This window comes from Cajanus cajan, chromosome 6, assembly GCF_000230855.2.
Source record: "Cajanus cajan strain Asha chromosome 6, NIPB_CcT2T_4, whole genome shotgun sequence".
In the NCBI taxonomy this organism is placed as follows: domain Eukaryota; kingdom Viridiplantae; phylum Streptophyta; class Magnoliopsida; order Fabales; family Fabaceae; genus Cajanus; species Cajanus cajan.
Genome location: NC_138522.1, coordinates 6,806,453 through 6,818,897, shown reverse-complemented (window position 1 = coordinate 6,818,897; position 12,445 = coordinate 6,806,453). Strand labels below are relative to the sequence as shown.

The following is a 12,445-nucleotide window of genomic DNA, read 5'->3' as shown; positions in this document are numbered from 1 at the left end:
ATTTGGTAGTATAGGAGTTTATATTGTTTGGTCTTGTATTATGGGCCTTAGTATAAGACTTTTTGGGTTTTAAGCTTATTGAGCCTAGTTTTGGACTTCATGGGCCTTTGAGCTTTTGACTGCTTCTGAGCTTAGTGAGCCCAATGGGTTTGGTGGGCCTAGTGTTCACTTTACTTGGGCTTTACATGGATGACCGCCTTTCTCATATATTTGGTAGTATATGAGTTTATATTGTTTGGTCTTGTATTATGGGCCTTAGTATAAGACTTTTTGGGTTTTAAGCTTATTGAGCCTAGTTTTGGACTTCATGGGCCTTTGAGCTTTTGACTGCTTCTGAGCTTAGTGAGCCCAATGGGTTTGGTGGGCCTAGTGTTCACTTTACTTGGGCTTTACATGGATGACCGCCTTTCTCATATATTTGGTAGTATAGGAGTTTATATTGTTTGGTCTTGTATTATGGGCCTTAGTATAAGACTTTTTGGGTTTTAAGCTTATTAGGCCTAGTTTTGGGCTTCATTCATAGGATGCTTGATGTCATTGAGGAAGGGACTTCATATCTCACTCACGCTTAGCACCAAACTACCCGCACCTAATGCCATTGAGGCAAAGAGTCTCCTATTCTCTCGTGTCTACTAATTAGGCAGAGGGTCTTTGTCTAACTTATGTTTAACGCCACATACATTAGCACCCAATGCAAATCCAAATAGAAAATGAGTATCTCTCCTCACATTAGGTGACATTTAATCAACGCCTAATATTTGTAGCATTGGTAACAAAACCACGAAAGTCTATGCACCTTAAAAGCAATTAAACTAATGTAAATCAAATTTAAAAATATTTGGTAACATCATTTTTTTAAGAGAAAAATGTCGAGATATAAAACTAAAACTAACAAATTTTTGCAATAATTTAAATGAGAGAAAATTATATTTATAATAGAAAATTTTGTTTGGTGTTATTTTCTAATTAGAATTAAAAATTTACGCATATAATTAATGTAAACCTCTAATTCTAATAGAAAAACATTATCAATTGAAAAATTATACATAAATTTTAAATGTAAGTTAGTAGAATGAAAAAAAATATTATTTTGCTTAAAAAAAGTGCTTATGACAAATATGTAGTTAGAACGGGCCGTTCCGAATTCGGAACGGCCCGTTCTAGTTTAACTATTCATATGTTATTTTTGAATCTGGAACGGGCCGTTCTGATTTCGGAACGGCCCGTTCTGAGCCAGTCATCATATTTTTTTTTATCTGGAATGGCCCGTTGTGATGCATTATTCATGTGTTATTTTTTCATCTAGAACGAGCCGTTCTGATTTCAGAACGGTCCGTTCCGAAAGTGAATCGCAGCTGCGTCAGTGCATCGTAACACGTGTTTTTTTTTTGTAATTTAAAAAAAAAATTCAGCAAAAAATTTAGAAATTTAAATCCAGTGTGATAAGATGTATAATGGTCTATTAATTTAGATGTATCTTAGGGTCAAAACTCATAGTGCACCCATACACCACTTGTACTACTGGTCTATCAGAGAATTCACCTATATACATATCCATTCCAAGGCATAGTCATGTCTTATCTTGTTTACGGGGATCACAATTTTTTTAAAAAGTTATAAATTTTCATATTTTATATTTCTTTTAATATTATATATTGCCTATTATATTTATTTAAAGTACATATATACACCCACAATATATCTCAAATGATGATTATTCATATTTTTCTTTTATAATTCACCTTCTGTTAACTCTGGCTCTCCTTAATTCCTCCTCAAGCCAACAGTCATCGTGTAGTTTGATTTAACTTGTAAAAATAACTTTTTTTTTAATCATTTTTACATAATAATCTCTTCCAAAAGAACCATATCCAACTTACAATTAAATTTAATTTTATAAATACTTCAATAGTTATCACTCAACTCTTGCCTATAAATAGAGGATTTTGTTGAACATAAATATTAAGAAATTTACTCGACTAAAATTCATATAGAAATATACAAATAATTCTGATGTTACACTAACACGTGCCTCACTACTTATTATGTGGAGTTTTCTTTTGTTTCTCCTTAACTTTTGTGGGCGAAAACTGGTTGCGGCTATTTTATATGTTTGAAACGTTTGGAATGTTATCCAATTGCATGTGGACAGTTCATAAGCTAAGGCTGATGTCAAATTCAATCACTAGAATATATAAACCCCTCCCTTTCTTAATTTGAGGAGGGTTGATGACTATGAACAAAGACTCTCTTGTCTTGAAGCAAAATGCTGAATTAGACTATACACAATTTAAGATCAGATCTACAACTGCAACGATATCAACATATTCGTCAGACTTTCACTAAGATTAGCATTCTTTGAATCCTGTTACCATTCTTCTTTGCGGTGAAGGTTTCAAGAGATCATATAAAAAATTAAAAAGAAAAAAGGCTAGGACTTAGCATTATGTCAGCACAAGGGTGATGGAATACTTGGAGCATGCAATCATGCATTCTGTTCTATAATATATTAATCATGAATAAAATTCAAATATTAATTAGATCACATAGTGAAGACATCAAATAATAGAGTGAGTATATAGTGATAGATGATTAAAATATATAATATATAGAGAATTTTAAATTTGAATCTTATTATTATTGTTATAAAAAAAACATAAAATAAGAGTGGGCAACAAATTATATAGCATGAAAGACGAAACTCCCTTCTTTTTACAATGCTTTGAACCGTAAGTTACCACGAAATCGTTCTCTTATTTTTAAAAATTAGATAATAGAGAATTCTAAAAAGGTTTAATACATCATTATAAGAAATATCACATACTAACATACAAAAAATGACACTATATAAGGTATAAATTTATTTAATATATAATTATATAATTTTAATATTAATTTTAAATAAAATTTAACGACATATATTATTTATTATTATAATTTATATATATATATATTTTAATAAATATATTAACATATATTGTATTTATAGTATAGATAAAAGTAATTTTTAATAATAAGTATTGTATCACTATAATTTTTTTGATAGTATTTATCATTTGATTAATTGATTCTTGATTTTTATTTTAGAAAAGAATTTGTAAATAAATTTTTCATCTTTTTTAAATCTTTATCAAACATGCATGACTTGAGTTGTGCGCTATCCTACAAAAATCTCTGGGTTGAAATTGATTCAAAGATTCTAATTAATATGCTCTATAGTGGCTATGCAACCTCTCTCATATGTACGTTATAGTCTTGTTTTGAACATTCTTTCTTTTGATATTATAAGTAATTTGTTGAAATGATCTCGTATTTTAAAGTTATATCTTATAATTTAAGGTGTTAAGTTTGATTTTTGTCCATATTAAAATAATATTTGGTTAGTAAAAAATATATTTATAAATTTAGATTATAATTTTTAATTATCAATTTTAAGATATTGTATGAATATATTTTTTTAAAAAAAACATAATTTGCATTCCAAAGTAAAGTTATACATTTTTGTTTTGTTTTGTTTTTTTTTTTAATTTAAAGTGAGCGGCAAACAACCCCCACATCATCAAATTTTCTTTTCTTCTTTATTTATTTGCATGTGAGTAAAAAGAATAGAATATGAATATGGATAGAATTTTTGCTTCTTAAAAAAAAAAAAAAAAACAGTGTTATACTATCAAATTTGATTTTCTCCCTTCTAAGTTTTGACCGATTATCATTCACATTTTGTTATGTATATAGTACCGTTTCATGTGCTGTCACGAGTAGACGATAGATGATTCCTGTCCCAAGTTGTTAAACATCCATGATCCATGCCCCAAATCTGGTGAAAATACGGCAAGTCCGTTTCTCACTCTGCCTACAACTACGCACTTTTCAATATACCCAATCAAAAACACCTAGTCTGAAAAAGAGACATTTATAATTTCAACTTCAAATTTAAAAGGTCAATTAAACAAAAATAAAATAAAAATTGCAATTAATGTATAACGCTACAAGCTTTTTAGTTCTAAATAAATACTTGCTTATATTAAAAAAAAACTCTAAATAGTTAAGGATTTAAACTTAGCTCTTATATTTTTTTTATTATATAAATGTATGTTATTATATTTTTTATAATTATAATATTGATATGAAATAATCAGAAGTAGTCATTAATTTTCAGCAAAACTCGTAAATATCCATAATATTAATATTCCCCTCCTAACAAAATTATAAATAATGTCACTAAAATTTTGTTTAATGGACTTTTTGAAGAGATCTCCCATAAATTAGTTAAATTAAGTAGTTGTCTCTGTCTGGTTGTATTTTTATTTTTATTTTAATGAAGGATACATTACATACAACAAATTTGATTATGGATATATATGTAAACTTTTGGTATTTTTAAAAATATAATCACTAAAACTACTAATATCAGCTATATTAATACTTAGCTGTACTATACACATCGGTATCTTTTAAAAAAAAAAAACTAATCTACTTTATAGTGTTTAGGGTCAAAGTGGAAAATTTTAATTATCAAAATCTAGCATATCCGCCATATATTAATTTGTCCGGAAACGATGATGGAAAGTTTAATGTAAAATAAAATTTGAGGAGGCTACTGGTAAGAGAGATTATTGACAGTTGTGCATATATATTATTAAAAGGGTTGTTCTTCATTAACTGTCACTCACTGCCAGTCCATTTGCCAGCCAGTTTAGATATAAATAATTTTCTATTCCAAACCCCATTAAGCACTCCTGGCACCACCTTGCTTTCACACAGATCTCCCTCACACTCATTCATTCATTCATCTCCCACTCCATTCTCACCACTCTCACCATAATCAACCCACTCATCACTCCTCATATTGTGTACTAAAGTTCATCACACATCACCAACATTTGTCATCGTTTCGAACATAATTGTCTATGCCAGAGTTCATCATCAACAACATTTGTCATTGATTGTGAACATTGACTCGAACAGACTTGTGAGTACAAGAGTTGATCATCAACAACACATTTATTATTGACTCGAACAGAATTGTCTGAAAAAAGAGTTCATCATCGACAATATTTGTCGATTGTCCCTGTCTTGTCTACAACAAATTTTGATCATCAAGAACAATGCAAGACTCAATTGGGATTCCAGCTTGCTTCTCTTCTGCATTGAAATCAAGTGATGATCACACAACGGTGACCCGCTCAGGCCAGAGCCTTCACATGTCAGTGTACAGAACCAAGATTGCTGATCAGTGCCGCTTGATCACCATCACATGGTGCAAAAACTTGATGCTCCATGGGCTATCAGTGTCAGTGGAAGGCCCAGAAGGAGAGGCCCAATACAGCTGCAAGGTGGAGCTGAAGCCCTGGTACTTTTGGAGAAAACAAGGTTCCAAGCGCTTGACACTGCATGGTAACAACAAAGCCGTTGACATTTTCTGGGACCTTAAGGCTGCGAAATTCAAAGGCGAGACAGAACCAACCTCGGAGTACTATGTAGCAGTGGTGTGCGACCAAGAGGTTGTGTTGCTGATCGGTGATTTGAAGAAAGAAGCGTACAGAAGAACCGGGTGCAGACCAGCGCTTATCGACCCAATATTGGTTTGGAAAAAAGAACACATGTTTGGGAAGAGAAAGTTCTCCACTAGGGCCAAGTTCCACGAGAAGGGTAGGTGCCACGAGATCTCGATCGAGTGCAAGAACAAGAGCAACATCGGAGGAGATTCCGCAAGTGGGGTTCATGTTGAGGTTCAGCCAGAGATGGAGATAAGATTTGACGGGCACGTGGTGATCCACGTGAAGCACTTGCAGTGGAAGTTTAGAGGGAACGAGTCGATTCATCTCAACAAAATGAGAGTGGAGGTGTATTGGGACGTTCACGATTGGCTCTTTAGTCCTGGTTTGAAACATGCTTTGTTCATCTTTAAGCCTGTTTTATCATCTCTCTCTATGTCATCATCACACTCACTTTCATCGTCTTCACCACCCTTATCATCGTCGTCCACACCCTTGTCAACTCAAACCGGCAGTTCTGGCTCACTGGAGGGCTTTAGTGTCACCGAGTCATCCGAGTTTTGTTTGTTTCTATATGCTTGGAAGATTGATTGATAAAAAAAAAATGTATATAATGATAAATTATCACATGGTTTCAATTATGGTCCTCACGTAAAAATTGATTGCTAATAATTTGTGCAGGTATCCAATTAAATAAGAATATATGATAAAGCTAGCTTTCTTCTAAATATTATTTGATACAGTTATATATAATAGATTAAATTGGACTAATTTCTCACTAGCTTGATGATGGTACTTGTGAATAGAAAGAATTGAGGGTCCAAGTTATGAAATAGAATGGCATGGTGATGTTTGAAAGAGAAGGGTGAGGGGTTACAGCTGGGGATGAACAATGGCGCATAATGGACAAAACGGATTGAATTGCATACACATGCCCAATAATTCTCCATGCGTCTACATCGATCTATCTACACCTGTCGTATACTGCTTTGGAGATTCTCTCTTTCCTCTCTCTCGATCTGATCTTGAGAAGCGAGCTATATGCATATGTATATATATATTTTTTAAATTTTTATATCAACCAGAGGTGTATGTTATGCAAAGCTTATATATAGCATAAATATGGACAATAGATTATTGTATTTGCCAATCAAAAACTCTTGCATGTGAGCGAGTTCCCGTGAAGAACGGGTGTTTGGTGTTGGTAATGGTATGGAAATTCATTTTGAGATGCAAGAATGCGAAATCCCAAAGAAAGGTTGGTAAGCAAGGAAAAAACTTCGTGTTATTCTTTTAGAATTAGAGTCTTATTAATTTAAAATGTTAATATTAATGTTAAATGTTCATTTTTTTTGTTGATTATTGAAATAAAACTCTTATTTAAATTAAATATATTTAAATAATAAATTTAATGCATGTATGTTGTTAGTATGAAATTTTTTTGTATAATTAATCTATTAAAAATCAGTTTCAATGTAATTTTTCAAGGTAACTAATAATTATCAAAATAATAGACTCTTTTTTCTTTTACAGAAATCAAAATAATAGACTTATATATTACTATTTAATTATAATTGAATAACATTATAATTTACAACGTATATATATATATATATATATATATATATATATTCCTTTTAATTGTACATAAATCTAACTAAATAGAAATATTGCAAAAGTTTACATTTTTATTTTATGATTGATATGTATCGACAAACTTTTACAGGAGCTTTTGTTATGGTTTGATACCTTTATTATTATTTTTAATATCTTTTTCAAGTGCAATATAATTTCACGTCTTTAAAAAATGAGACTAGTAGGACTCTTCAGATCCTCTTCCTTTTACTAAATTATTATTGTACGAGTGATAAGAGTTTCATCGTTATCATCAAAATCATGGCCCGTCTTTTAGTGTTTCATTATCTTATTATTTTTATCATTCAAGTATCTTATTATTTTTTTCTAGCCTCTTTTGGAAAATTTCATCCAAATAAATAAAAAATATTTTATATAATATAGTTTCTCACATTTTTATTTTATAATAATTTTTTATCTTATTATTTTAATTTCTTACTAAAAATTGTTAATGGAAGTAGTTCTTTAATCAAATATCGGAAATTTAAAGTGTGTCTAAAGAATTAAATTATTTTAATAATTAATTATATTAATAATTAATAATAATAATAATTATTATTAGAACAATCTGTCAAGTCTTACATTCTACAACTCAACAAACTAAGTAATAAGAAATATAAATCTAATTTATGTAAATAGTTCTTAGATATACATACAATAATATTATATATATATATATATATATATATATATATATATATTAATCTAATTGAAAACATAAATTCTAAGTTGTCAATCAAACAACAACACTAAACTAGCTACATCGAATTAGCTTAATACAAACACTGTCATCTTTTAGTGTGGCTCTCGGAACATGCTCATCCTCTAGTTTATTATTCCTGCATTTCTCTCATAAAAAATATGATCATCATAGTCCAATAACAAGGAACATGCAATGATAAGCTTGTAAATAATAAATCAACATAACATAGAACCAATTAACTAGCTATAAAATAACTTCATCAACTTAACATTCAACAACCTAAGACTCAACTTAACAACATAAATAAACATAGCAATACAAGTTTACAACTTAACAACATAACAACATTTCAACTTACAACACAACTATACAACTTATCAACATATCAACTTAACATATGAACAACACAACTTATCTACTTAGCATATGAGCAACACAACTTATTAACATAACATATGCACAACACAACAACTTTATATATGTATCATTACACATTTCAAATAAGAGATCTCTTACAACACAGGTGAACAATTTAAGTAGTTTAACCTTATTGAGCTAACTTAACAACACAATCTTTTTGGACTTGCTTGTTAGATCAATAAAATTTTTGGATATTAATTCACAACACATCATGGTTTCTTAGATTTAGTCACTTAAACTAGGAAAGTCTAATAATCCTGTTAGGGATAGGATAGTTTGGGTGTGAATCTATTATAGTCTTAGCATGCATAACTAAGTTTATATGGAATTAGTCCGCCAACTATCCTTAAAATATTGTGCCTCTTCTAGTACTTAGGAATTTTAGCCGTTGACCTTGTGCCTCACTCGGTTGATCAGTTCATATGTGTATTGCTTGACCTTACCCTCACACGATTCTACATTGGTCACTTTTAATTAGTATGGTTCAACCTAATCCCATATTGTATCAACTAAGGACTTAGAGAATAATCAATACTTCACCTCAAGAAAAACTACAATCAAGAAAGTTTTTCAATAACTGGGCTCATAGAGTATCACAACAACATATTTTCACAATGGGATATTTCATTTTTTTAAAATCAACATAACTACTTTCAACACTACACTTCATACAACTCTACTACAATTCAACTTTTATTCATAATCAACTTACAACTTTAAGTAACTTTAACATCATTATACATCAGTCCAAATTCATGCATAATGAACTAGAACCATACATCAACATAAATCACGTGAGAAATACCTATACCACACTCATTCTCAACACTTAGTCAAATAAACAACAAGTTTTATTTTAGTTATCCACGGCGAGCACCAACCCACATGTGTTTGACATGAATGAGGCGGAGAACCCCTATGTCAATCACACCTGACATAGTCAAACCTATGTTTGTCCTCATTTAGACAAAATGTGTTTGCCTAACTCATACTAGGCATCATTCAACCTACTCCTGGTGTTTCCCAAGTAAAGAGCTACTGTCTTGATCATGCATTGATGCTTAGCACCACTCAACTAGGGTCCAACGTCACCAAGTTAGAGGACTCTTGAGGCAACCATGCTTAATGCCCCTCAACCCACTCCCAACATGACCAAGTTAGAAAACTCTTTTCAAACTCATGCTCAACGCTACTAATCTCATGCCTTGCATTAGTGAGTCAAAGAGCCTCTAACCTACATCATGCTCAATGCTATGAAGTTGTGCTCAACACAATGGTGAATTTCTCACTTGGCAGAATCACGTTTTTGCTCCAAACCACTTGGAAATCAACCACAACCAACATGCATAATTCTACAAAATTGCAACTTACTCAACTCAATTTCATTAAGACATACAACATGCAATCACTACATAATTCAAATTCACCAATTCTTCTCCAAAAACACCAAAACCCCAAGAACCAGAAAACCACTTCTCAAATTAACAACAACACAATCATGAAGATGTATAATCCAACAAAAAACATACAAAACCTTCTTTTACCTCAAATTGTTTAGTAAAGAGGTGGAAGAAAGAAAGAATATAATCCTTTGAGAACTTCGCATGACAACTTCAATTCTCTGATTTTCAACTCTAGAGGTTTTGAATTTCTACACAGCTACTCAATCTCACTTTGGGAAAGGCTCTAGTACTATCTAGTGGACTCAAAATAAAAAGGAAATCTCTTAGGCTCTAGAAATTTTCTCTCTAACTCCCCTATCATTTTCTTAAAAAATAAACTTATAAAGTTTAAATCATAAGGAAATTCTTATATGATTACTCTGAAACTTGACTAAATTTAATCTCGACTCAAAACAATTCTTAAATAGTTATACTTATAAAAATTCCTTATTTCGTAGAGTTTCATAACAATTAAACAACTAATCATAATATTAATTAAATTAATAAAATCAACAATTACAAAACAAAATTCACTGTATTACAATTATAATCAATTATAATTAAAACGAAATCTTGTTTGGATAAGTTGTTGTTGAAAATCAATTTTAAAATGTTTAATTTCATTTAAATACAAAGAAATAATAAGTTTTTATACAAAATTAATTAGCTTAAAAGAGAAAAAACTATTAAAAAATAATCATAATCTTCAAGTTTCTAACTTCATAAACAACTTTTTTTAAAAAAAAAAATCTAAAAGTGAGGATTATAAATTATTCATAGCATTCTCTAAGAGAAGTCACAATTAAAAATATCATTGAATCTCTCTTAAAACTAGCTAATGTAATGGGAAATTATATACCTCAAGTTATATACCTCCTAATTAATATATATATATATATATATATATATTCATATATCATCGGTCTTGCTTTTAATTGGTTTTTATTTTGGTTGAATTTCGGAAATATTTTAAAAAAATATCACTATCTATTTCATTTTTATATTTATTGTTGAAAAGCAAGACACAATCACTTTTCAACAATTGTTATAGGAACCACAAACATTTGAAGTGCAACTGAGAATCCCCTTTCTGCAACTAATGCTTGTAGTTGCTCTTTTAGGGATGCTCTCTAATCATTTAAGTTACTTTTGGAACTATGTATGGGTTGCTTTCTAAAGAGCACTCTTCGTTGGAATCAGTCTTAAAACAAGTTGTCGTAGGAAATAGTCGTTTAAAACAAGTTGCAACTCGTCCTTCTTTTCTATCGATATGTTTTCACTTTAAGGATCACACTCTATGTGATTTTATCATTCATGCATATAATTTTTTTAAACATGGTACCCGTATCCACCGCCAAAACCAGTATTAATCTCCAGTATTTGATTTATTTTTATTGGCTTAACAATATTTCCATTTTGGATTAATCCTAACACAAGTCACCAACTCTTGAAAAATCGGAAGATGATTCACTTGTCATGATATCTAATTTTATAAGTAAAAATAAAATACAAGTTTAAATAATAACTATGAAAATAAAATGGAAAACAAATCATTTTTCAAAACGAGTACAAACAAAATATAAATTCAATTATCCAAACAACGACAACGAACAAGCTCTTTTGAAAAGTTAAATACGTTTTTTTTTTCTTCACAAAATTGTGTTTTTGTACTGCAACTTGTATTGCACAATAAAATTTAAAAATGTTTATATTAACGTATTGACAAAAGGCAGAGTTTATTAAAACAAAACAGATGATAGACTCAAATAAAATAATATAAAAAATTGAAAGTAAAATAAATTAAGTTAATGTAAACATGACAATTAAGACAATAATTATAATTAGTATAAAGAAAGCAGTTGATTGAATATAATAAATAAAGAATGATAAGAGAAATAAGGATAAAAAATTGAAATTGAAATTAAAATAAAAGAGCACAAACATGGATGAAAAAAGCTGGGAATTAGAAAAAAGAGATGAATAAGGGGAATAGAGAGAAAAAACTGAAATTTAAATTGAAATAAAATAAAAATAACAAATGTAAAGTTAGTTCGAGTCTCATGGATGAAAGAATACAACAAAAGAGATTTATTAAAGATAATCAATCATGATCTCGATAAAAATTAATCATAATAAAATTGATAAATATTTTATATTAATAATATGATTATAAATATAAATAAATAAAAAGCACGTTGTTTTTTTTTTTTTTTTTTTGATTAAAGCACGTTGTCTTTTCAAATACATAAAAGAGTAACTCGTGGTTGATCAAGCCAAAAAAGCAGTTCTCGCAACATATAGACAGAAAGTTCAAATTTTGCACTCATCTTCAGACGGGTAATATAAAGAGTTAATCATTTATATATTATTTGTGTAAAAATTTTTATACTGACAACTAATCATATTTTTAAAATTATTTTATTTTATTTTTATTTTATTAAATAAGCAGATGACATGACACTATATTAAAAGATATGATTGATTACTAGTGTAAAAAAACTTTACACTGACAGTGTATTGGTGATTAACTCTATATCACTTATACATTGCCAGTGTAAAGTCTTTTTTACACTGACAACCAATTATATCCTTTAATTGTGCCATGTCACTGTTAAAAGTAATTGTGTATTTACAGTGACATGAGACAATTAAAGAATATAATTGGTTGTCAGTGTAAAAAAAACTTTACTACTAATAGTGTATAAGTGATTAACTCTCTCTCTCTCTATATATATTTATTAAAAAAA

The 12,445-nt window shown here is 29.6% G+C and overlaps 1 protein-coding gene across 1 annotated transcript; it reads left to right on the top strand.

Annotated features, from left to right (window-relative positions):
- The first annotated feature begins 4,497 nt into the window (after positions 1–4,497).
- LOC109797709 (uncharacterized) lies at positions 4,498–6,749 on the top strand. The gene has a single exon (XM_020357828.3). It carries the CDS (start codon positions 5,109–5,111, stop codon positions 6,090–6,092), a length of 984 nt encoding a protein of 327 aa, XP_020213417.1. The 5' UTR covers positions 4,498–5,108; the 3' UTR covers positions 6,093–6,749.
- Positions 6,750–12,445: the final 5,696 nt, after the last annotated feature.

What these genes read in the sequence shown, in the direction of transcription:
- LOC109797709 (XM_020357828.3), top strand. Translation starts at nt 5,109, where the DNA reads ATGCAAGACTCAATTGGGATTCCAGCTTGCTTCTCTTCTGCATTGAAA.